Source organism: Chionomys nivalis, chromosome 24, assembly GCF_950005125.1.
Source record: "Chionomys nivalis chromosome 24, mChiNiv1.1, whole genome shotgun sequence".
NCBI lineage: Eukaryota > Metazoa > Chordata > Mammalia > Rodentia > Cricetidae > Chionomys > Chionomys nivalis.
Genome location: NC_080109.1, coordinates 36,119,311 through 36,145,323, shown reverse-complemented (window position 1 = coordinate 36,145,323; position 26,013 = coordinate 36,119,311). Strand labels below are relative to the sequence as shown.

Genomic DNA, 26,013 nt, shown 5'->3' with positions numbered 1-26,013 from the left:
TCAGAATTAACCCGTTATCGAAAGGAGCCCGACAAAAGGGTAAAATTAAAAATAAATTTATATTCAAATATAAAATAAAGTAGCCTCAACATTCTTCTTATTAACACGTCTATGGTTTTATTCACGAATTCTTACAGAGATGTTACAATGCAAAGATTCCGGTAGGGGAAAAGTCTCAGATTTTCTGAGACTGTCTTTTAAAATAAGTCATGGGTAAATTCCGTAAGGTCCAAAAACAACTTTTTTAACAACAAAGTTGTGGTTTTTAAGATTTAAAACGTCCGCAGAGTCTAGGGAGGAATCTACTCGAACACATCAAAACTTGCTGGCACTTTCGTGCAGTGCAGCGATAACTGTGTGCTTCTTTACTGCAGAAAATCTGAATTCGATGTAAATAATTGTGCTAAAATTGTCCTGGTTCAGACGCTGGAAAACCTTTTTCCGGTAGAAAGCCCACCTTCCTCTCATGTTGCGCATGCCCAGTGCGCCCGCTGGTTTGCTTGGCTTTGGTGCTTCTCTGCCTTCTGTCTGCAGGGTAAGGGCCTCCTGGAAGATGCGCGTCAGCGGGCCGGCTCAAGCAGAACTCTGGGGGTCCCAAGAGCTTTCGGGTATGCAAGAGAGGAAGGAGTGATTGGTCTCGACTCAAGCACATCCCTCCCATCGGCCACGGTCAAGAGCCAGGGTGCACAGCGCCGTCGTCGCCACTGGAGGGGCGCTAATGGAGAGGAGGACAGGAGAGAAAGAGAACTACAAGTCCCAGCATGCAGTGCGCAGCGCGGCTCCCGCAGAGGCGGGCTGTGCACTCGAGCCGGGGGTCGGCCCAGATGCTGCGGGCTGACCAGGTGAGCGTCTGGCGTAGGATGTGAGTGAGCACTGGAAATGTGTCCCGGCGGCCGGGCATGCCGGGACGGTAGGCCTCTGAGAACCAGCTCGCCCGCCCTGGCGGACCTCTGGAGTCCTAGCGCCGGTGCCCACCCCGGACCGCACGTCCGGACGTGACGCCGCAGCGGAGGAGGAAGGGAGAGGCGGGGCGCCGCGGTGACGTCCTCCCAAGATGGCGGCGAGAGAGTGAAGAAACTGTTTCCCTTGGGCGGCTACCGGTGAGTGCCGCCCTCTGCCCGGCCCGCGGTCCTCGCGATCTTGGCTCCCGAGGTCCTGCGTGGCCTGGCGCCTCGGAGGTCGAGCGCGTTTCGGGGTGAAGGAGCTGTCCTGGGAGGGGCAGCGTCCGCGGTGGCCGGAGCTGCAGCCCGTGCCGTGGGAACTCGCGGGAGTGCGAGCTGGGAGGAGGGCAGGGCAGCGGAGGCCCGGGCGGACTGGCTGGGGCTGTCACCCGGAGGCTGCCAGGCTGGCCGCGGGCAGGCGAGGGGTGTGTCCGCCTCTGGGGAGTGGCGGGGCCTTTGACAGCCCTCGTCTGGTCGGGGCGTTCCCGCCCCCCTAGCACCTGCCTAGCGCTAGGGAGGAACCACCCCGTCTAAGCCTACAGGTTTCAGTGACCAGAGAGCAATGAAAACACCTCGCATCGCGTTCTTATCCCCGTGCCTCAAGGAGTCATTTCTCAGTTTATTTGTTTAGGCACCTTCAGGTAAATATTTCTTCTGAGCTTGAAAGTTTGAGGGGTCAACTCTAAAAGTTTAGGATTTTAAGACCTTTTTTTTACAACTCATGAAATTGACTTTGTTCGCCATCGTTTATTGCATTGGCGTCCTAGTTCAGTAAAACAAAGAAAGACAGTCACCGCGTGTGTTTGATGAGGCTATGCGGGAGCGGGGTGGAGGCGCAAAGTAAGAGCTCTCTCTGTTTGTCCTGTTTAGCCTTTGACCCTTCTCCACCCTTCCCTACCTCTGCTTGGGTGGGTGTCTCATGATAGCTGATGCTTATTGACTTCACTGTCTCTTCTTGTCTTTCAGATCAAGGGTAAAATTCTGATACCAAAATGCAGTATTCGCACCACTGTGAGCACCTTTTAGAGAGACTGAACAAACAGCGGGAAGCCGGCTTTCTCTGTGACTGTACCGTAGTGATTGGAGACATCCAGTTTAAGGCGCACAGGAATGTGCTTGCCTCCTTTAGTGAGTATTTTGGTGCGATCTACAGAAGCACTTCTGAGAACAATGTTTTTCTTGATCAGAGTCAGGTGAAGGCTGACGGATTTCAGAAACTGTTGGAGTTTATATATACAGGAACTTTAAATCTCGACAGGTAAAGTACACGTTTTTGCTCAGTTATGAAAGCTAGGCAGATGGCCTTTAGAGCTACAGTGCATTCATAGTTTCCCATTCACGGCACACTCATCCTCAGTCTTAATGTGCACCCTATATGCATGCACGCACATATGTGTTTATATGTGTGTATATGTGTATATAAGTATACATACTATATACAATACTCATACACACACATGACTTCAGTAGCTCTGTTTAGGATGAAAAAATGTTTGATAATCACAAAAAAGCACACCTTAACATCAAGAGTTCTGTCCAACGTACTTATTTACTCAAAAAAAAAAAGAATCTTTATTTGAATTTCGCAAATGTGAATTTTAAATGGTAGATTCTAAGTAAATTTCAGTTTCTCATTGCTTTTGGGCTTCGTGGTCCTCAGGCCTTCTGCTTATGAGGTATTTGGAGTAGAGTGTTGAAAGGACCACCTCTGGGCTCACATCCTGGCGCCTTCCATTGCAGCTCTAAATAGCCATGCACAGAACGTCCTGACTGTGCTTCTAAACCAGCACTTTGTGTGAAGATGAGGAACAAGAACTCTGTTGCTGTTGTTAACCTACCCAAAGCTTAATCAAGCCAGAGGTTTGCTGTGCTTCTCTTAAGACTCTTAAGTATTGGGCTCCAGCGACGCCTCCAGTGCTTGGGTGCCAGCCACGTCAGAATGAGTAGCTGATTTTTGGTCCCCAGCACCAAAACGAAAGCATTTTTGTAAGAACAGTGCACCAGGGTGGGCACAGGTGGTTCTCTGGATCCCACTAGCCAGCCAGCCTGCCTAGCGGTGTCTGTGAGAGACCCTGTCTCATAAGAGAAGGTGAGAAGTAGCAGAGGAAGACAGCTAGCGTCATCTGTGGCCACCGCACACAAACACATGTACATCTGCATGTACGCGTGCAGATGAATGCACACGTACTGCTGTGTCAGAAGATGCTGCTGCCCTTTCAATAGTAGGTTCTTCAGACTCTTATTGTGCAGATATATTGTGTCCTTCTATACAAATTAGACTAATAGTGATATATTCCTACTTGGTAGAGAGGGCAAAACCAAAGAGAATTTGGTCAAATTATGCATGCTTTCTTTCCTTCGTTTCTTGTACGAAGCATGACACGAGTAGAGTATTGATTGATAGAACAGATTTACAAGTCATTCATGGCAGTACAGGCCTTTAATTCCAGAGTTTGACATGCAGAGGCAGGCGGATCTCTGTGAGTTCCAGGCCAGCCAGAACTACTAAAAGAAAAAAACATTACAGACAGCCGGGCGGTGGTGGCACACGCCTTTAATCCCAGCACTTGGGAGGCAGAGGCAGGTGGATCTCTGTGAGTTCGAGACCAGCCTGGTCTACAGAGCTAGTTCCAGGACAGGCTCCAAAACCACAGAGAAACCCTGTCTCGAAAAACAAAAAAAAAAAACAAAAAACATTACAGACATTGGAATTAGATCTTCCTGGCTGGGTGGTCCTATATCTCCTTTAATAAGCCCTTTCTGGGCCTTAGTCTCCTCGTAGATGTAAGGTGGTCATTACTATTAGTATTGCTTTAAAGGCGAAGTGAAGACTTAATTGAAGCCCCACCTTGCAACAAGCGTTAGTTTACTTTATATTTTATATTCTTTCCTCTTTGCCCTGTTTGCTTCTACATTCCTCAAATGAAGATTAGAAGGAGAAAGAACTGTAAAATTCTGCTGCCTACTGGAAAGCACTGTTTTTGTACACATTCTTTTCCAGACCATCTCTGCAGATGTATGCATGTACACAATTGAGATCCTTTCCTTGTGTCTTGCAGCTTCTTATGAGAATGTACTTTTTTGGTTTCTCGAGACAGGGTTTCTCTGTAGCTTTGGAGCCTGTCTTGGAACTAGCTCGTGTAGACCCTGCTGGCCTCGAACTCACAGAGATCTGCCTGCCTCTGCCTCCCAAGTTCTGGGATTAAAGGCATGCACTACCAGCACCGGCGAGAGAATGTACTTCTTACTCATGCTAGAACCAAAATGCTGTTTAATTTTTTTTTTTGAAAAGGAAGTATTCATGTTTTAGACATGTTTTATGGGAATAATCAGCAGTGATAAATTAATCTCCCACAGTTATTTAAAAGTGGTAAATAATTGATTAATTGGACGTTTTGATTGATTGCTTCTGGTTAAAGATTGTAGGAGCTCCCCTCCCCCGACTCAGTTCTCGTACTTTCTGAACCATCTGGCACCTGCCCTCTTCATCCAACAGCAGCTAGTTGGTGAGTTTTTTCTTACTAGCCATCCTGACCGTCCCCACGACATCAGGTGATGACCGTTGACCATTCTGTGTGCCTGCTCTGCCTTGTGGGGGTGGAAAGATGCACCTCACCATGCTTTCCAATATGGCTGGCAGGCACATTCCATTCAGTTTAGCTTGGCTGGAGGTTATTCTGCCAAAATCCGGTGTCTGTTCCTAACAATTTAGCAATTCTGTCAATGGGTCCCTGGGTTTCTTTTTCAGACCAATTTGCCTCTTTCTTGGTGGCAGGGCTTGGGTGACAATCCTTTTTTCCCAATGACCTCCCTATTGACCACTCAAGACCCTGGCTTACCAACCACCATTAGTAATGAGACTGGCTCAAGAAACTCCCGCTCAAGCCGGGCAGTGGTGGCGCACGCCTTTAATCCCAGCACTCGGGAGGCAGAGGCAGGCAGATCTCTGTGAGTTCCAGACCAGCCTGGTCTACAAGAGCTAGTTCCAGGACAGGTCCAAAACCACAGAGAGAAACCCTGTCTCGAAAAACCAAAAAAAAAAAAAAAAAAAAGAAAGAAACTCCCGCTCAAACCCAGCATTACTGGTGCACCGTAGCACTCAAGAATGGCCCTTATATCTCCTAAGCTTTGCCATCTCTGTGGGTATGGAGAGACTGAAGGAGGCTCCCTCTCCCTCTTCTTCCTCCTAGCCTTCCTCTCAGAGATTCTGCATGTCTCTACTTTCTTCTACCTCTTGCCCTTACACCTTCTGTTCCTTGTCTTATGTCCTATCGAAACTGCTGCCTCCCACCCGGAAGCCAAACTAAACCTTTGGTCCCACCGATAAACGCCCCCCCCCCCCATTCTGTTCTCTCTCTCCTCGCAGACACCTTCTGTCCAGTCCCTTCACCCTTCCCTCTGCCTCTCATCTTGGCCCAGGTTGCTCCTCTTGGTTGGCACCCTCCTGCAACTCAGGTTCAACTCTGGATTCTCCCAGATGTCCTGCTTCTGCCTATCCTCTCCCTTTTATCTACAATAAATCTTCTCTTCCACTATACCTAGGAGCGGTCATGTCCTTTTTTTTTTTTTCATTCAACTGCTCTTGCAGATGACTCTAAGTTCACAGCACTCAGGGTGACTCACAACTTTCTGTAAGCTCAGCTCTAGAGAAATTTAATGCTCTCTTCTGTTTCTGTGGGCATCTGCACTCAAATCACACTTTCTCTACACATACACATGCACATAATTAACAAAAATATATCTCATTAAAAAACTTATTGTTTCATTGTATGGGTGTTTGTTTTAGCCTGTGTGTATGTCTGCAGCACTTGCATGTCTGGTGCCCATGGAAGCCAGAAGAGGGCGTTTGGATCCCCTGGAACTGGATGTGGGTGCTAGGAGGGAAACCCAGGTCCTTTGGAAAAGCAACCAGTGCTCTTAATTGCTGAGCCATCTCTCCAGCCCCCCAAAATGAATGTCTTTCTTTCTCTCTGATAAAAAGGGAGGGAAAGAAGCAATATAGTAGAATATTAAGTGATCTTAAGAGCTAGATTGCCTTGGTTATTTCTTGGTTTTAACAAGTTACTTGATTTCTTTGTATCTCTTGGTGAGGGGTGGGGGATACAGACAAAGGGGGGGCAGCAAGGGAAGGAGGGAGGGCGGGAGAGAATATGTGTTTGTCTTGATTAGGATTGAACCCAGTGCTTCTTGTTAATCTACCCAAGCATTCTCCCACTGAACTTCCCCAGGCACAGCCCTTGAGAATTGTTATACATAATTAAATGACTTTCAGTGACTATCCAAAAGATAAAAAGGAGTTTGGAAGCACTGTTGCTTAACACATATCATAAAAACACCTTTTCCAAAAAAGATTTATGCAGGGCTGTGGTGGTACACTTTAATCCTAGCACTCAGGAGGCAGAGGCAGGCGGATCTCTGTGAGTTCAAGGCCAACCTGGTCTACTAGAGCTAGTTCCAGGACAGGCTCCAAAACTATAGCAAAACCCTGTCTTCAAACAAAGATTTGTTTTACTAATTTTTTTTCACGTGTTTGTGAATGGCCTTGGAGACTAGAAAAGAGCACTGGGCCCTTAGGAGCTTGAGCTACCTGGTGTGGGTACTGAGAACTGTTTGTTTTTTTTTTTTGGTTTTTCGAGACAGGGTTTCTCTGTGGTTTTGGAGCCTGTCCTGGAACTAGCTCTTGTAGACCAGGCTGGTCTCGAACTCACAGAGATCCACCTGCCTCTGCCTCCCGAGTGCTGGGATTAAAGGCGTGCGCCACCACCGCCCGGCGGGTACTGAGAACTGAACTGTAGTCCTTCTTAAGAGCAACAAGAAGATCAGTCTTTGAAGAAAAACTCTTGATTGGTTTTCTTCATCCAGTGTCTTAACTGAGATTATAAGCTTTGGAGTAATTTGTGGAGATTATTGTTTTGGCATTATACAGTTAGTATGTGACCTAATTAATGCTATTAGATTTTTTTAAGCGTTTATTTCACCTTATCTGTTTGGTGATTCATTTGATTGAACACAAAGCACAAATATACTTTGAGATTTAGTTAAATATATTAAGTGGTAGAGTAAGCTTTGTTTTCTATGAAAATATGTATAATGAAATGTTTATTGTCAGTGGTGATGCTGTAACATACATATAAAGTACATTTTCTGATATATGTTTGGGACACAGACTTTTATTTTTACAAATGGAGAATTAACTCAATTGTAAAGATTCATGATATATTCTAAAAATTACCACAATGAGCCATAAGAAAATAATTTATTGAATAATATTTTCTTATGTAGGGGGAGACTCAGACACAATATATGCCAGAAGTTGATATGTAATAAGTTTAAAAACTTGAATGAATTTTCCCATAGAATAAAATATTTTCATTGGGGGAATAGGTTTTCACATTCACTCATATGGCTCTTCAATGAGTTGAAAATGATTGTCATAAAAGACATTTTAAACAGCCAGGAGAACACTAAATGAGGCAAAAGTACAGCACAGTGGAACTCTCTGAGACAGAGTGTGACTAGGTGGTGGTCAGAGATTAGCGCACTTGCAGGATAGTCTTGGAAATTCCAAATAAGTCAATGCACTGATTATTTTTTATTTTGCTTCAAATTTTTTTTTTCTTTTTTGAGACAGGGTTTCTCTGTGGTTTTGGAGTCTGTCCTGGAACTAGCTCTTGTAGACCAGGCTGGTCTCGAACTTACAGAGATCCACCTGCCTCTGCCTCCCGAGTGCTGGGATTAAAGGCGTGCGCCACCACCGCCAGGCTTTGCTTCAAATTTTATCCCCTCTTAAAAAATCAATAATTTAATATCAACTAAACTCTTGTTTTTACAACCGAGGAATTTTAAGCCAGCAATGTTCCCTCACCTTGGTTAATTCATAGAATGCTAGACCCAGTGCTAAATATAGCAGTTACCCTTGTCTTGTACTCCCAGCAGATGATCAATTTGACTGGGATATTGAACAGTGTGGTTTGTCTCTCATACAAAGCTAACGTGATACACTTTCCTGGCAGTAAGCTGAGCTAGAGAGAGGTCAGCACATTCAAAATTCAAAACCTTTGTCCCTCCCAGTTTTTTTTTTTTTTTTTTTCGAGACAGGGTTTCTCTGTGGTTTTGGAGCCTGTCCTGGAACTAGCTCTTGTAGACCAGGCTGGCCTTGAACTCACAGAGATCCGCCTGTCTCTGCCTGTGTGTGTTTTTGTGAGTGCAGATGCACCCGTGTGTACCACAGCATACATGTGGACATCAGAGGACCATTCTGGGACTGGTTCCTCTTTCTTGCTGAGGCAGGGTCTTGTGTGTCTCTGCTGTAGGAGCGCTGAGATACCAGGTATGCACCATCACATCGGATCTTACATGGGTTTTTGGGTCTTTGGGCTTGCTCAGCTAATGCTTGTACCTGTGGAGCCAGCTTACTGACCACCCAACAACCATTTTTCAATTCAAATGTTTTTGTTTTGTTTGGTTTTTGTTTTTTTAAGCAGTCAGAAAATAAAACATTTTGTTATTCATCAACCTCTATAAGTGGGCATTCTTTTTATTTTTTTAGTATCTATATAATCAGAGATACCTGTTCAAACATTCTGTCAAATTACATTTTATAAATTTTTTACTTAGTTTAAATCTTTCCAGAATTCTGCTTCATTATTTCTTTAAAAGGCATTCAGGTGTATGTGCACTTGCTTCAGGTTTTCCTTTTGATCAGAATATTGTCATCGAGCCTTGTTTCCTTACAGTTGGAATGTTAAAGAAATTCATCAGGCTGCTGACTATCTCAAAGTAGAAGAGGTAGTTACTAAATGTAAGATAAAGATGGAAGACTTTGCTTTTATTGCTAGTCCCTCTTCTACAGAAATATCTAGTATTACTGCAAACATTGAATTGAATCAACAGACCTGTCTTCTAAGTCTTCGAGATTATAACAATCGGGAGAAGTCAGAAGTATCCACAGACTTAGTTCAGGCAAATCCTAAACAACGGGTATTGGCAAAGAAATCGTCTCAAAGTAAAAAGAAGAAAAAGGCTTTCAATCCACAGAAACCAGTACAGAATAAAGCAGCGCAATACCCCAGTGATGTTTTAGAGAGTTCGCCTGTGGAGCTGTTCCTAGATACAGGTAAGTTGTCCTCACCTGTAAACGAACAAGTCATCCAGGGAAATGATAATTCAGAACTCGAGTTGACCTCAGTTGTGGAAAATACTTTTCCAGCACAAGATATTGTGCAAACTGTTACAGTCAAACGGAAACGCGGCAAGTCACAGTCACACTGTGCTCTGAAAGAACACTCCATGTCTAATATAGCCAGTGTAAAGAGTCCCTATGACCTGGAGAGCACTGGCGAAGAGCTGGATCAGCGGTATTCCAAGACCAAGCCAATGTGTAACACATGCGGGAAGGTGTTTTCAGAAGCCAGCAGCTTGAGAAGGCACATGAGAATACATAAAGGAGTCAAACCCTATGTCTGCCACTTGTGTGGAAAGGCTTTTACCCAGTGTAACCAGCTGAAAACACACGTAAGAACTCATACAGGTGAGACTGCTTTGTTTTCCTGTTCTGCAATGGCTTGTGTTGTTTTGGTTTCTGTTCTGTTTGGTTCTAGGGACTGAGCCCAAGGCCTCCACTGAGCACACCCTGTGCTACTAAGTTGCATCTCCAGCCAGTAGAGATATTAGCACACAGCATTGATGGCCTTTCCACAAAATTGGCCGTGTTCTTTTATTTGTAAAATGTTTTAGCATTAGACTCTTAAAATCTTATTCGTAATTGTAATCAAGTATTAACAGCTTGTTGTTATAGTTGGTACTTTAAGTTCTAGTGCATCAGGTTCTTACACCATTTTCTCTTATAAGCATAAACTTGGTCCTAACCCCAGGCCCTAGCTGGGTATGGAACCTAGGGCCTTGAACATACTGTGCAAGTACTCCACCACTAAGCTGTAGTGCTTCACCCTTCCACAGATGGCTTTTTTATTTGAGACAGTGTCTTGCTAAGTTGTTCAAGATGGCCTTGAACTTACCTTGTAAGTCTTGGATTTGCAGTGCCCCTGCATCAGCCTCCAGAGTAGTTAGGATTTTAGAGCTGTGCCATTAGGCCTGGCTTGGTTCTAGCTTTTAAAGTATTTAACAGAGACAATATTAAAACTCAGTCCAAGCCGGGCGGTGGTGGCGCACGCCTTTAATCCCAGCACTCGGGAGGCAGAGGCAGGCGGATCTCTGTGAGTTCAAGACCAGCCTGGTCTACAAGAGCTAGTTCCAGGCTCCAAAACCACAGAGAAACCCTGTCTCAAAAAGCCAAAAAAAAAAAAAAAAAAAAAAAAAAAAACCTCAGTCCAATATTTACGTATTACCAATACTTCTTTTTACTTGTTCCTAGACTATTGGTTTTTGAACATTGTTCTCTATCAGTTTCTCTGTTTATCTGTTTTACATGATCTGCTGGCAAAGTGTGAGCATCCATTAGTACACATAGTACACATTGTGTTTTATACATTTTTCTTGCCTTTCACTGTTATGATGAATTTCTTTCCTGCTAGTTAGTGTTTTCAGTAGTCTGGAAGGACATCCCATTTGCTTTTGTTACTTAGAAGTTACCATTTTCTCTAAGACAAAAACCAGTACTGTTAGTGCTCTTAAAGCCTTCAAAGTTTATAACTTTAGCAAGTTAAACAGGATTTTTTTTCCTTCCTAATACAAATATTATTGTTCTTTCAGGGGAAAGGCCATACAAATGTGAACTGTGCGATAAAGGGTTTGCTCAGAAATGCCAACTGGTCTTCCACAGTCGCATGCATCATGGTGAGGAAAAACCCTATAAATGTGATGTGTGCAATTTACAGTTTGCAACTTCTAGCAATCTCAAGATTCATGCAAGGTAAAAAAAGCAAAAAACTCCGAGTTGTTTGATCTTTGAGTAAGTTAATTAGTTAATTATTGTAATTTAATGAGTACTTTTTTATTGTTTTTTGAGACGAAGTTTCTCTGTGTAATAGCCCTGACTGTCCTGGAACTCCTGCTGTAGACCAGGTTGGCCTCGAACTCACGGAAATCCATCTGCCTCTGCCTCCCAAGTGCTGTTATTAAAGGTGTGCGCCACCATTACCCAGCGTGGGTGGGCTTTGTTGTTGTTGTTATTGTTTGTTGGTTTTTTTTTTTTTTGGATGAGTACATTTTTATGAGTGCCCAGAACAAGCCTCATGTTACACCATGCTGCTGATTTTATGCTTGCCCTACCGAGATTTCACCTTGCTTTTGTCTTCCTTGCATTTCCTCATTCCTTTCTTTTGGAATGGGAGTTGTGCTGTGGAATGTGTGTAAGCTGTGTTTTCATTTTTACAAGTGCTCACAACTCAGTTGCCCCAATCTCTGAGACTTTAGACCTGGACTTCTGAGAGATTCTCTCACTCTTAGAGATAGATGAATGCATTCTCATGGGGATGGGCTTGAACATTTAGGGCTGGAGGTAGAATTTAGTTTGGATCTGAAATACCTCCCGGATTCTCATTTCTGGAAGGTGTAGTTCTAGTATAACGGTCAGGGATGATTTTTGGGGAAGTGGCTCTGACCTAATCAGAGATTTAGGGGAGGTGACATTTTAGGTGTTAAGACCTAGTTAAATAACTGAGTCCTGAGCCTCTGGGGTTTGTGTTTTGCCTCGCCCACCCCCACAGCCTCTTCCTCTGCTTTTGCCTGGTTGCGGTGATAGCTCCACCATGATCTCCCAAGGGACTGTGGCTACAGTAGACTCTGAATGCCTCAGTATGTGGGCAAGGTGCCTAGTACTTTATTCTCAAAGCAAATGAACTTACATTTTCACTTTTCACACCCTGTAGCTTTTTTTGTTTGGTTGGTTTTTTTTTTGGTTTTTCGAGACAGGGTTTCTCTGTGGTTTTGGAGCCTGTCCTGGAACTAGCTCTGTAGACCAGGCTGGTCTCGAACTCACAGAGATCCGCCTGCCTCTGCCTCCCAAGTGCTGGGATTAAAGGCGTGCGCCACCACCGCCCGGCACCCTGTAACTTTTGATGGGTAAAATTTGACCATTTTTTACCCTCTTGGTTTTTTGTTTGTTTGTTTGTTTGGGTTTTTTGTTTTGTTTTGTTTTTTTGAGACAGGATCTTGCCGTATAGCCCAGGCTCATCTCAAAACCCAAATCCTCCTATCTTTCCCTCCTAAGAGCTGAGATTATAAAAATATACCATTGATTGGAATTTTTGTTTGTTTTGTTTATGGTGGTAGAAGTTAAGCTGAAGGTCTCTAACATGCTAGACACGAGCTTTACAGCTGAGCTCTGTTTCCCGCCATTGACTTCATTCTCACTGTGCAGGTGTGTTCTTCCTTGGGCCCTACTTATCTGCACTTCTTTTCTAGCCAAACCTCCAAGTTTTTCAAAAAGTCCCACTTTGCCTTTACTTGGAGTAAATCTGGCTAAAAGTCACCCATGACGTCTTTGTACTGTGTAGCCTCAAAATTTCTTCCAATGGAATAGTTAAGTCTTTTTTTTCTGTATAATTTTTTATTGATGTTTATTGAGCTCTGCATTTTTCTCTGCTCCCCTCCCTGCCTCTCCCCTTCCACCTTCAATCCTGCCCCAAGGTCCCCATGCTCCCAATTTACTCAGGAGATCTTGTCTTTTTCTACTTTCTACTTCCCATGTAGATTAGATCTATGTAAGTCTCTCTTAGTGTCTGCATTGTTGTCTAAGTTCTCTGGGATTGTGGTTTGTAGGCTGGCTTTCTTTGCTTTATGTTTAAAAACCACCCATGTATGATAATACATGAGTGAATGCCACATACAGAGGCATTCAGAGTACATGTGATAATTGTCTTTCTGTGTCTGGGTTACCTCACTCAAAATAATGTTTTATGGCTCCATCCATTTTCCTGCAAAACTCAAGCTGTTATTTTTTTCTGCTGTGTAGTACTCCATTGGGTAAATGTACCACATTTTCCTTATCCATTCTTCTATTGAGGGGCATTCAGGTTGTTTCCAGGTTCTGGCTATGACAAACAAAGCTGCTATGAACATAGTTGAGCACATGTCCTTGTGGCACCATTGAGCATCCTTTGGATATATACCCAAAAGTGGTATTACTGGGTCTTGAGGAAGGTTGTTTCCTAATTTTCTGAGAAATCTCCACACTGACATCCAAAGGGGTTGTACCAGCTTGCATTCCCACCAGCAGTGCAGAAATGTTCCCTTTTCCCCACAACCTCTCCAGCATAAGTTGTCATCAGTGGTTTTGATCTTGGCCATTCTTATAGGTGTAAGATGGAATCTCAGAGTTGTTTTGATTTGCATTTCTCTGATGGCTAAGGATGTTGAACATTTCCTTAAGTGTCTTTTAGCTATTTTAGATTCCTCTGTTGAGAGGTCTCTGTTTAGGTCTGTACTCCTTTTTTTTTTTTTTTTTTTTTTGTTGGATAATGTGATTTTTTGGTATCCAATATTTTGAGTTCTTTGTATATTTTGGAGATCAGACTTTTGTCTGATGTGGGGTTAGTGAAGATCTTTTCCCATTCTGTAGGCTGTCGTTTTGTCTTGTTGACCGTGTCCTTTGCTTTACAGAAGCTTTTCAGTTTCAGGAGGTCCCATTTATTAATTGTTTCTCTCAGTGTCTGTGCTGCTAGGGTTATATTTAGGAAGTGGTTCCCTGTGCCAATGTGTTCAAGTGTACTTCCTACTTTCTCTTCTATAAGGTTCAGTGTGGCTGGCTTTATGTTGAGGTCTGTGATCCATTTGGACTTGGGTTTTGTGCATGGTGATAGATATGGGTCTGTTTTTATATTTCTACATGTTGATATCCAGTTATGCCAGCACCACTTGTAAATATGCTTTCTTTTTTCCATTTGATATTTTTTGCAAAGATCAGGTGTTTGAAGATGTGTGGATTGATATCCAGGTCTTCTATTCAGTTCCATTGGTCCTCCTGCCTGTTCTTATGCCAGTACCAGGCTGTTTCCAGTACTGTAGCTCTGTAGTAGAGTTTGAAGTCAGGGATTGTTGCCTCCAGAAATAGTTAAGTCTTTAAACCCAGTTCAGAGTCTTACAGCACGGATAAAATGTACACAGGTTATTTGCCAGTGTGCAAAATTGTTCTCAAGTTCAGTTCCCGGCAGCACTGTTTTCTTCTACAACTCGTGAACACGGTCTTTGTTGTCATATTCCCTTTGCTGTTTCTCTCCTCCCCCTCCCCTTTCTAAAAATTGTGGTCCAGTTGACCTCAGACTTACTATTTCCACCTCAGCCTCTTGAGTGTTGGAGTTATTAGTATGCATCCCTCAATCTACTTGTCCACATTTCTGTGAGAATTATGGTCTTCTGAATTTGTATCAGAATGACCCACTAAGCTCTTTTTGTGTCTTCCTAGAACTTCCCTAACCTGTATATCTAAAGTTTTCCTAATTCCTCCTAAAGTCAATTCTAAAAGCTTCTGGACCACATTGTGAAATACAGTCCTAGTGAACTCATCACTGGTACTATTGTTTTCTATATACCCAGCTGTCCCTGAGACAATCTCTGAGGCAGCTACCCTAAGATGGGAAGATCTCTGTTGGCAGATAGTTCGATTGGCTTCATAACTTCTGGGCCTTAGGTAAAGCAAACCAATATGACAGAGAGGGTGTGGTGGAAGCCACTGCTCATCTTATGGTAGCCAAGAAGCAGAAGCTGAAAAGGGGACTTGAAACAAGATCTATCTTTCGAAGGTATAATCTCAGTGACCTACTTCTTCTAGTGAGGCTCTACCTAAGATCACCACAAGCTGGGGACCAAGCCTTTGCACTTGGCCTTTAGGGAGCATTCTAGATTCAACTATTATTAACACTTGGAGTTAGGGGATTTGTTTTAGTTTAGCTAAAACAAATTGAACATTCAAATGACAGAAGGAAAACGAGATATATATACACAGGTGCTATAGGTAGGATGCAATGATATGGAACTTTCCATTCTTTAAATTACATTTTTATCTTATGTGTGTTTGTGTATATCTTTGCAATGCATGGCATGCCTGTGGAGGCCAGAGGACACCCAAAGGAGTTGGGAACCCAATGATCACACTTAGGTGGAAGCAGGCCTTTCTGCCTACTGAGCCAATTCACTGGCCCCAGATTTTCTTGTGATTTAGTAAACTATGAAGCAACTGTCAGCTGGGTGTGAGGAAGAACTTTCGACCAGTAAGATGGACTGGCAAAGGAATTGTTGTGTTTGGGGTTTGGTAATAACTATTGTGCTGCTAGTTGCTTTTTGTCAACTTGACGCAAACCTAGACATGTAGGAAGCTGAAATCTTGGTTAAGAACATTCCCTTCATCAGGTTGCTTGTAGGCAAACCTATAGGTCATTTCCTTGATTAACCATTAATGGGAGAAGTCCCAGATCACTGTGGTTGGTGTCATCCCTGGGGTGTGTAAGAAAGCAGGTTGAACAAGCCATGAGGACCAAGCCAGTAAGCAGCTCCCCTCCATGGCCTCTACTTCAGTTCTTGCCTTGTTTTCCCTCAGTGATGGATTGTGATATGGAAATAGAAGCTGAAATAAACTCTCTCCTCCCCAAGTTGCTTTTGGTTATAATCTTTATCACAGCAGCAGAAACCCTAAGACAACTATATAATGATGATGGCAAAAGTTTTTTTTAACTTATTTCAGAAATGTTGTTTTGATAACTTAAAAAAATGGGGGGTGGGTTTTACATAGAAACAACTATTGAATTTAAATGTGTAGTCTTAGCCTATTAAGATAAAATAAAATGCTGCATGAAAAACTATGTAAAAAATACTTGATGTATGTATTAACCTCTAGATTACTTATCATTGTATTACTTTCTGTTTACTAACAGGAAGCACAGTGGAGAGAAGCCATATGTGTGCGATAGATGTGGGCAGAGATTTGCCCAAGCCAGCACACTGACCTACCATGTCCGTAGGCACACGGGAGAAAAGCCTTATGTGTGTGATACCTGTGGGAAGGCATTTGCGGTCTCTAGTTCTCTTATTACTCATTCTCGGAAACATACAGGTAAGAGTTCATGCAGACTGGCCGCAGTAAGAGCACAGGTAAAAGAATGGGAACTGGGCTCTTACCAGAGGTAGATTATAGACTTCTTAGTTAGATATCTACATTTGGTATTTTTGGAGCTATGTTCATGATTTTCACATTACTCTTAGATTAAATACAAGGTAGGTGAAAGTTTTATCTTGTAGCTTAGGCTTGTTGAAGTAGGATAATTCTGAAAGATAATATGTGAATTGAATTGAGACATGTTTTTATGACTAGAGCAAACCTCGTTAACCTTTTTTTGAGAATTTATCTCCCTTGAATAAGCATGTGAAGGTGGAATTAAGCTGGAGGTGGGTTAGACAACTTGTTTTGTGACCTGGGACCTCCTTTGCATAGACACCCTGAGATTTGGAACACAGACAGATGCATCAAGTGCAAATTACCAGTTCTGAAACCAAGGGACCCTTCGTTTGTAAGGTGGACTGCTGATGATCTTCCTCACATGTTTACATTCTTCTTGGATAATAAAGTAGAAGCAAAATTTGAAATGTGGCTTCAATTTTTTATTTTTTTATTTTTTTGGTTTTAAGAAACACATTGCCCAGGAGATCTCTTCTAGGGAAGATAAGACATTTGCAGAAGTAATATTTTAATATGGGAAAAATATCAAGCTAGATAGATGATATAAAACTATAGTTTGTTATGTTGGATTACTGAAAATGCCTCTAAGATACAATGTAGAAAGGCTTTCATATAGATGATATTTTTAAAAGCTTACTTTAGATCACTTGTAATTGATAATATTACGTTGGTATAGTACGCCACTTCGCTATCTTTTATTTTCCATCTAGGTGAAAAACCATACATATGTGGTATTTGTGGGAAAAGTTTTATTTCCTCAGGAGAGCTCAACAAACACTTTCGATCCCATACAGGTCTGTGTTTAGGGAGAACGTATCATTTTTTGTTCTCTCTTAATTCCTTTGTATGTAAACCTTGACTTTGAAACCATTGTGGGCTATATAGTTTCTAGTCATAACTTTGATAATAAGGTTTTAATGTATACATGTCAGGTTTTTATTTGTTCACTTCTTTATTTTTTAAAGTTGTTTAGAGTATAATTTAAACTTGGTTAAGAATTGTGTAGAAGCCGGGCGGTGGTGGCGCACGCCTTTAATCCCAGCACTTGGGAGGCAGAGGCAGGCGGATCTCTGTGAGTTCGAGACCAGCCTGGTCTACAGAGCTAGTTCCAGGACAGGCTCCAAAGCCACAGAGAAACCCTGTCTCAAAAAACCAAAAAAAAAAAAGAATTGTGTAGATTTTCCAAGAAATATGCCAGGTGTCTATTAAACAAAAATGTTTGTAGTAAATGAATAAATATATAAAAAAAATGAATAGATAACACCAGGGAGCTGTCAGAATTAGCAAGTGGTGTTCTTATATGCAAGTTTCCAGAATAGATTATAATATCAACATGTTTATTTTAACATGTAATATGTAAATAGCATGAAGAAAATGTTGAATATTAAAAATTAAAAGAAAGGAAAATGCTACTTTTAAAATATACTGTTCATTTCTTTTCAAAAACCTGTCTTCATAATTCTTGTCCAGAGTAATAGAAGGGTCTTGGTGAATTCATTGCAGCTCCTGTATCCTCATGTTCCTTGGTTTTGGGGTACGGCATTACGTGGTTCTTCAGCCATTGCCCGACCCCCATAGTGCCGGAGAGCAAACTCAGAGCCTTACAGGTGCAGGAATCACAGCCTACCTCTCCGCTACATCCCAGCCCAAACAGTTCTTATTTGAAAGTACTTATATTGTAGAATATCGTCAGTCTTTCTTAGAGGACTTCCTCATTGTTGAGGTGTATGAGAGCAAAAATTATAGCTATACTTTTTCCTAGTTCTGTAGCCAGATTTTAGCATATGAATGGCATCTAATATGTATCTGATAGCAGTAAAAAAGATTATTTTTTGAGAATTTCAGATAATGAACATGCTTAATTTCCCTGTGATTGGCTTCTACTTTCTGTAAAGTAGAGTGAGCCTGTGTCTAGGGTTCTCAGCTCACTTAATTTCGTGAGCTTGGTCTCTACTTTCTATAAAGTTCACCTTTGTGTCTAGGGTTCTCAGCTAACTGTCACAATCAGTGATTAAAGTGACTTTTTCCTTTATTTTTAGAATATTTGATAGTTTTGTGTCTGCTGGCATGTTGAAAATACCGAGTTTTTAAAGTTCTGATCTTGTTTTTCAGGAGAACGGCCATTTATCTGCGAATTATGTGGAAACTCTTACACAGACATTAAAAATTTGAAGAAGCACAAAGCAAAGGTCCATTCTGGTGAGTGCATGTGCTTAAAGCCTGCGCAGCCCTCTGGTGGGGCCGGAGCAGGTCAAGAAAGACATTTCAGCAGTGTAAGTCGGACAGGTATTTAAAACTAGATGTCGGCAGATGTGGTGGCTCATGCTCATCATCTCAGCAGTCAGGTAGCTGAAGCAGAAAGGTCTGAAAGAAAGACCAGCCTGACTACAAATCTAGTGAAACCCTGTCTCAAACAACAGATAGAAAATCCCAAAGAAACAGGGCTCAAGGCTCCTGTGCGTAGGCCTAATAACCCAAATTCGATTCCCAGATCTCCCAGATAACAGGAGAGAACAATCTCCTGAGAGTTGTCCTCTCACACGCATACACACACACACACACACACACACACACAACAAGCAAGTAAATAAACTGAATTTTAGAAAACAAAAAGCAAAACATAGATATATACATATAAAGTAGCTTTATAATTTACAGAAAATTTGTCTTTCCAGTTCTTTTGAAATATTGAACTTCAGTTTTTTAAAAAGAAAACACAAAATCTCCAGGGTCTGGATCGATGGCTCAGCACTGCTGCTCTTGAGAGGACTGGGTCAGAGTCGCAGCGCTGACACGGCAGCTCCCAACTGTCTGGAGCTCAGTTCCAGTGGAGGGCCCCACAGGCATCAGTTACATGTCAGGCAAAACACTCGTACATATAAAATAATAATAATAATAATAAATACTTCAACTATTTCCTCCTTTAAAAATATGATTTGCCAGCCGGGCGGTGGTGATGCATGAACATTTTTAATCCCAGCACTCAGAAAGCAGAGGCAGACAGATCTCTGAGAGTTTGAGGCCAGCCTGGTCTACAGAGCAAGTTCCTGGACAGACTCTAAAGCTATACAGAGAAACCCTGTATCTTAAAGCAAGCATATATGTGTATATGCATACATATGTATATGCATACATACGTATATACATACACACACATATGATTTGCCACAAAGCATGGTGACACATATCACACACTGAACTTAAGAGGACAGAGGCAGGAAGATTGTGGTTCAGTGTGAGCTACATGGGCATCCCTGCCTCAGAACAAACCATGACTTCTGAGTAGTTTCAAAAATGAAAGTTAATATAAGCAAGCTAAGTAGCATTACTCTCCAGAATGTAGTCCGGGTGATTCAGACAGTAGTTAGGAGGAAAAGAGTTATCGTGAAGAAGAGCCTAGAAATGTGGAAGGACATAGAACTCTGGTAGCTCAAAAATGCTCCATCAGTGTAGGCAGCCAGAGTGCAGACTTGTAGGCCTGTGACTCACTGTACTTATGGCATTTTACCAAGATGAAAAGTATTACAAGTATGGAGATGATGATAATGGGTGTGATAGAATACTTACCTAGCATGCATGAAGCCCTAGGTGCAATATCCAGCTCCAAAAACTAAACATTCTGTTAATAAAAGTCATTGTAAGGGTTAGGCAGAAACCTCTGACAGCCGTAGTAAGTGTTCAGCAGTCTAGTTAATATCTATGGAGTACACATAACTGCACGGTAGACAGAGTTGAGCAAGAGCTTACAGCGTGGATGTAACTCCAGAGATCTAACTGAATAAGATTGTCAGACACGATGAATACAAGTGCTAAATAAGAGTTCTTCTGAAGCATCGGAATGGGCTTACGTTTAACCTAGACAAGCCCATGCCTACAGTCCCAGCACTCGGATGCTGAGGGAAAAAAGTGGCTGACTGCAAGTTCAAAGCCAGCTTGGGCTGCATAATGACAGTATCTAAAAAAGGGGAGGACTGTCAGAAAAGAAAGAATTTATTCTTACGAAGTTGAAGAGAGAAAAGTTCAGAAAATGGAGATAGCAAGATGGGTCAGTTCAAGCAGAAGACATTGTGATGAGTCACCAAGATGAGACAGCACAGGTTGTTTGTTGACTGGTTAGGCTGAAGAAGACAGAATTGCAGCTTAGTGAGACAAGTGATGTACTGTTAGCTGTCTGCTGAGGCTGCTGGAGTCCTGTCAGCATTTCTAGGGTGGCAGCAACATGTTAAAAGCTAAAGTCAAGCAAAGGTGTATCTTTAGTCAGTGTGACAGTTTCTCACCTCGGGAGAAATGGTAAGCGTTGTACTGCAGACTTAAGCCACAGAATAACAGAAACTGCTTGTTAAAATAGCCAGTGTACAAAGGTTTATTTACTTTACTGCCCGTGTTTGGAGAGAATTAGAAAAGTTTAGCTGAACATTTAGCCTCAAGGAATGTCTAGCCCAGTTAAGGATTTGAGGCATGACTAAGTACAGTGTTAAACAAGAGTAAGAGGAATAGGTGCCACAGGTACGAATATGAAATTTGACAAATATGTAATAAGGTAGATGAGAAAAAGTTCACCCAGGTTTCGAATGGTTAAACCTATTGATATAGTGGTATTTGTGCTTGACTCTACTCTTGAAGCCCAGATATGCCCAACACTAAGTATCAATATAATCAGGCACATTGGTGAGAGAGAAACAGGTCGCACATGGGTTTGGCGACTAAGCGTAATTTCTAGGACTTGTAAGTAGATTAGCCTACCTCAGACAATTCTTTAGTTTGTATTGTTAAAGATAGGATACTTTCTGACTTCCATTTCAGGTACAGATAAAACTCCAGATGGCAGTGTAGAGGACCGTGCTTTAAGTGAACAGGATCCCACACAAAGAAGTCCTTTGTCAGAAACTCTAGACGTGAAGCCTTCAGAGATGACTCTCCCCTTAGCGCTTCCACTGGGAACTGAAGACCATATGCTTCTGCCTGTCACAGACAGTCAGTCTCCAACGTCTGACACACTGTTGAGGGCAACTGGGAATGGATATTCAGAGCCACAGTTGATTTTTTTACAACAGTTATATTGACTTTGAGGGCGTGGAACTGCTCAGACATCCCTGGTAGTAAACAAACATCTCTGGTAATGTGCATATTCATATTAATCCCCATTCATTTGAGCTGTGTGGCCATTATGTTATGTGTAGAAGTAAAAGTACCCAACCCTGCATCCATCGGTGCTCATGTTGGTTTTTGGCTCTCACTGTAAACTGCCTTTCAGGGAGAGACTTCCACTGTGGCAGCACTATTTTGGGTGGTAAGTTTTAGACACTGTTAAAGCTGCCTTAATTCCATTCTTATTTTTGACTTCTTTGTTTCTGAGGTAAAATCTGACCTGTGGATTTTTTTTTTTTTATTGTTCTTTCCTAACTGTTTAAGCAAAATCTATAGTACTATCAACTTCAAAGTATTTCTGTTTGTAAACCCTGTGGACCAGTATATAAACTGTTGGGGGGGTTCAATTTCATATTTATACCTATGAAAATTTAGATACTAAGGAAGAATTGTGCTATTTATTAATATATTCCTTTAGAGGTAACTTTTCTAATAGAGCCAAAAGAAGTATTTCTCTTAAAACCCAGAAAAATGTATGTACATTTGTGTTCATTTAGAATGAACTTAGTATTCTGGACAAAGCCAATAGTCAAATCAGTTTTTGTTTTGAGTTGAGACTATATTTTTTTAAATAGATATTTGGTGTTTTTAAGTGGTCAAAAGACAGTTTTGAAATTTGATTCATTTTATATTTTATTAGATTTTTAGATTATTGGAAGTGAATATATAACAAGTTTGAAAATTTTGATAAGCCTATCTTTTATCGGATATGCACTTTTTAAAATAAATGTTCTAAAAAGAATTTTCTAGATATAAAACACATACTAGAAATCACTTGGCTTCTCAATTTGATATTATTGCATAGAAAAATCAAGAAACTTGAGTAGCTTGCCTAAAGCAACACACACATATACACACACACAAATAGGATTACTATCCTAACTTCAGTTATAAGCTACACTTTTTGATTATCAGTTTATTTACCATTTTCTATTTGAGTTTTCTATAAGTATGGGCTTTTAAATTTTATAAATCAGACTACAACTTTTGGTTGTTGGCTCTAGCTGCGTAGTGGTCCTCTCATTCCAGGAGGACGTAGAGAATTCAGTGTCACCCCATCCTAGACGCTTGCTGCCACTTTCCTCCATGTTAATTTATTTCACTGCCTCACCCTTGTATTTTAAATTACAGTTTCAGAAGGTTAGTTCCCGTAGTGCTGATAAAAATCGCGACTATTTCTCATTTCTGCCATAAGTTAGTTATGCTTACTTGTTTTCATGATTTAAACTACACTGAAATAAATTCAATATGTTTACCAATATTGAATTCTTTAGTCATAATTCCCTGTTTGGGTCCAAGTCTCAGAAATGAGAAGACATAATAAAAGCACTCAGTTCCTATAGACAGAAGTAGCGATACCTTTTCTAGAGCATATAGCATTTTCACAGTAAATTACCACCAGTGAACAGACTTAACTGGAGAGAGTGTGAAATAACCACCTTTGTGTAATGAACTTATTATTTTACTATTAGCTAAGAAATCTGTCTGTATGTTAAATGAGCATTCTGAGTTGGAATAAAATTTGTAAGGTTATAAAATGTTCAGCTAATTATTCTGGTCTAAGATCAATAGCAATTTGCTGGAATGTAACTAAAGAAAATTTGAGAGTCAACCCCTTTTAACAAGTTTGCCCAAGTGGAGAAGTTATGTGTAATTCACATCTTCATTCATCCAAGCATCTAATTCTTGGGGCCTCCAACCAGCTCCCAAATAAAGACACGGAGACTTATTTGAATTATGAATCCTTGGCCTTAGTTTAGGCTTGTCCCACTAGTTCTTAACTTAATTCTACACGATTCCATGCATCTACGTTCGCCTTTATTTCATTCTGTATGTTCTATTCTTCTGATTCCTTCATATCTGTCTGTCCGACCCCTGGCATCTCGCTGCCTTCTCTCTCTCTTTTTCTTCTCTGCTCCCTAGCCTAAATAACTTCCTACTTCCTCTCCCTGCTGGGAAGTCCTATCCCTCCTCCCTTGGTGTTGGCAGTTCACCTTATTAGACCAATCAGGTACCTTAGGCAGGCAAGGTAAAACAGCACACATCGTAACACAGTTAACAAATGCAACACATTTTTACATAGTTAAACAAATATTCCGCAACATAAACAAATACAACACATCTTTGCATTTTTTAAAGTGCTATAACTGACATAGTAGCACGTATGTGCAATCACAGCATTCTGTAAAGTTGAAACAAGAATACTAAAAAGATTCTATGATGATGTCATAGTTCTATAAGGGCAAAAATTGCCCAGTTTTCTCAAATGTAATGATAGTCTTTTTGTATTTATCTTTTTAAATTTTCAGCTAGTCTCACTTTATAGTCCAGACTGCCCTAGCTCTTCTGTGCAGCCTAAGGTGCCCTCATATTCAAGACTCTCCTCCCTCATCCTCCAGACAGGTAATACAATGGCTAACCTGGTAATTAGCATTTTGAAAGCTTCCAAATTTGTCATTTTCAGTATTATTTTATATGATTGCAATATGGAATAGGTAAGTTTTCTTTTTAATTTGCATTACCTGCATAGCTAAAAATTTTAAGTTGATGTGGCTTTAGTTATCATTTGCTCTTCTAGAATTTCATGTGAAGAAAGCCGAAAGCCTGGGTGTTCTCTCTTCCTTTCTCAGTACTACGCTGTTACTTATTCGAGCCTATGTGTATTGTAGATGTATCTAGTCATCACTCTAACACACAGAATCCCTGGGCTAAGCACTTTGTTTTGTTGTGATGTGGTGTTTTGGGAAAGACCTGTAAGTATTATAGAAGGTTTTGGAAGTCTTTAAAATGATGAATATCTTAGAAACTATGTTCTAATTTTGTTTTGTATTTGTATTATTTAACTCTAGTGTTAGCTTTTAGACTTTTTAAAAAAGAAATTGTAGATTATATATTATATGAATTTTGCAGTTTATCAAGGTTTATTTTGGGGTTAAGCCCACTAAACCTCTCAGGGTCCAAAAAGATTCACTACAGCAGGCGAAAACTGGCTGGGGAAGGACAGCCCGACTGACTTGAGCACGGTCCTCCTGCATGTTTCTTTACTGCTTGGGGGAAGGAAGGGAAGGAGGAGGAAAAGGGGGCTGTGCTCCACAAAAGCTTTCAATTTTATAGGCATACAGACAAGTTAGCAGTTCTGTAGACAGTAACAGTAGTATCAAACATGCATTTTACAGAATCAAAAACAAAACAAAACAAAAAACTGTGGGCCTGACAAGGAGGCATCTTACACCTCAGAGGGGGTGTGGCTGTGAAGCTCCCTGATAGCTGGGAACACAGCCTTGTTCCCAGGTAGCCAGAGCCTGGGTGGGAGGCAAGGTGCCTGATTTGCCTCAGTGTAGTTGGCAGAGTTAAAAGGAATCTCCTTTGAGGCTTGTTTTTGACGCCAGCAGGATGTCCAAGTGAGAATTCTCCTCTCTGAAGCTAGTTTTAGGAACTCAGGCCTTTTTCCAGTATAAGCAGGTCATTAAAATGTTAATCAAAACCAAGGTGAAGGGTAATAACAGCATATTAGCAGTTTGTTAAGGTAGAGCAGACCAGTAGATTACACCTTTCTGAGTTTCTGTTAGAGCAGACATACTGCCTCCTGTTTAGGGCTCCTTTCTTATCAGAGAGTGCTGTCAATAAAGAAAGTTGTGGGGACTAGTTTTATGTGGATTTTGGGTATGAGAACAAAGGTTTGACTGAATGCTTTCACACCAGGGCTTCACAGTGTGGGAAGGTGTTCTGTTGCCCTATAGGAAAAGTCAGATATATACTTCTGGATACTATAGGAGGGAGAAATGCCATAGGTTTCTACAGAATTCACAGTGATTTATCCAAGACAGGTGTTCCCACAGCTCTGTTGAGCGGGCTTCTCCATGTGAACATACTTCCCGTGGGTCTGTTGGTCTGCTAGCTGTACATTTGCTCACCACAGCTGTTGAATAGTATTCGTGTTTAATTCCATGGGATTATTTCAGTAGACCATTTTAGAAAGCTTTTTCAAGATGGAAAGTTCTGTCAGTTTATTGCAAAAATAGTTTATCGTTTCTGTACATTTTAATCCTGCAGGAATGGCAGTACCAGAGTAGTTAAAGCAGATAGTTGGTTATATACACTAATTTTTAAAATATCCTAGGCCAATAGTTGTAATGCCTTTACTCTTATCGGAGTGGCGTTTAAGAATAATGACATCCATACCCGCTCAGCTTCATCCACTGAGTCAGCTGGTGCTTGGGCAGATATACCAGAAAAGCCCTGCAGCTGATCTCAGCATGTCCCATAACCCTGGAGCCATCATCCTGAGCACTCCTGGTGTTCTGTCTTTGAAAAGCACTTAAAATGGAATTCTTGAAATAGAATTTTCTATCTTTTACATGGAGATTTTAGTCTATTTGGCTGGAAATACCACCAAATAAAACAACTAAGTTGTGTTTTTCACTTACTCATTTGAACAACAATGAAACTGAATTATAGGAACATTGTTTTTGTTTGTTTGAGACAAGGTTTTACCGTGTGTAACTGTGTTGAGCTTGGATGCATCAAATAGCCCAGAGTAACCTGAAGTCACAGTGATCTTCTTGCCTTAGACTCCTCTGTCTTGGGATTATAGCCATGCATTCATCTCTTGAGACCATGGTGTCTTTTGCCCTCTTCAACCTTTTCCCCCATTTACTGATGAAAGATTTGCTGTATTTAAGGATTTATCATATAAACAGAGTAACCTTCCCTAAAATGTACAAAAACAAGTAACTCTACCCACCTTACAGTTAGGTGAGAAAAATCAACAACAGAAAAATAAGCCATAATGCT

The 26,013-nt window shown here is 41.3% G+C and overlaps 1 protein-coding gene across 6 annotated transcripts; it reads left to right on the top strand.

Annotated features, from left to right (window-relative positions):
- The first annotated feature begins 526 nt into the window (after positions 1-526).
- On the top strand, positions 527-23,151 carry Mynn (myoneurin). Of its 6 annotated transcripts, XM_057756821.1 has the most exons (9): positions 527-1,100; positions 1,908-2,199; positions 8,678-9,057; positions 9,151-9,471; positions 10,653-10,812; positions 15,770-15,948; positions 16,782-16,865; positions 18,184-18,270; positions 20,875-23,151. In XM_057756821.1, the coding sequence occupies exons 2-9, from the start codon at positions 1,934-1,936 to the stop codon at positions 21,132-21,134; spliced, it is 1,737 nt and encodes a 578-aa protein (XP_057612804.1). In that variant the 5' UTR covers positions 527-1,100; positions 1,908-1,933; the 3' UTR covers positions 21,135-23,151. The 6 variants fall into 6 exon arrangements, with proteins under 6 accessions (XP_057612804.1, XP_057612801.1, XP_057612803.1 ...); XM_057756818.1 differs by having other exon boundaries at positions 8,678-9,471; positions 20,875-23,150; XM_057756824.1 differs by lacking the exon at positions 527-1,100 and adding an exon at positions 2,682-2,801 and having other exon boundaries at positions 2,162-2,199; positions 8,678-9,471; positions 20,875-23,150.
- Positions 23,152-26,013: the final 2,862 nt, after the last annotated feature.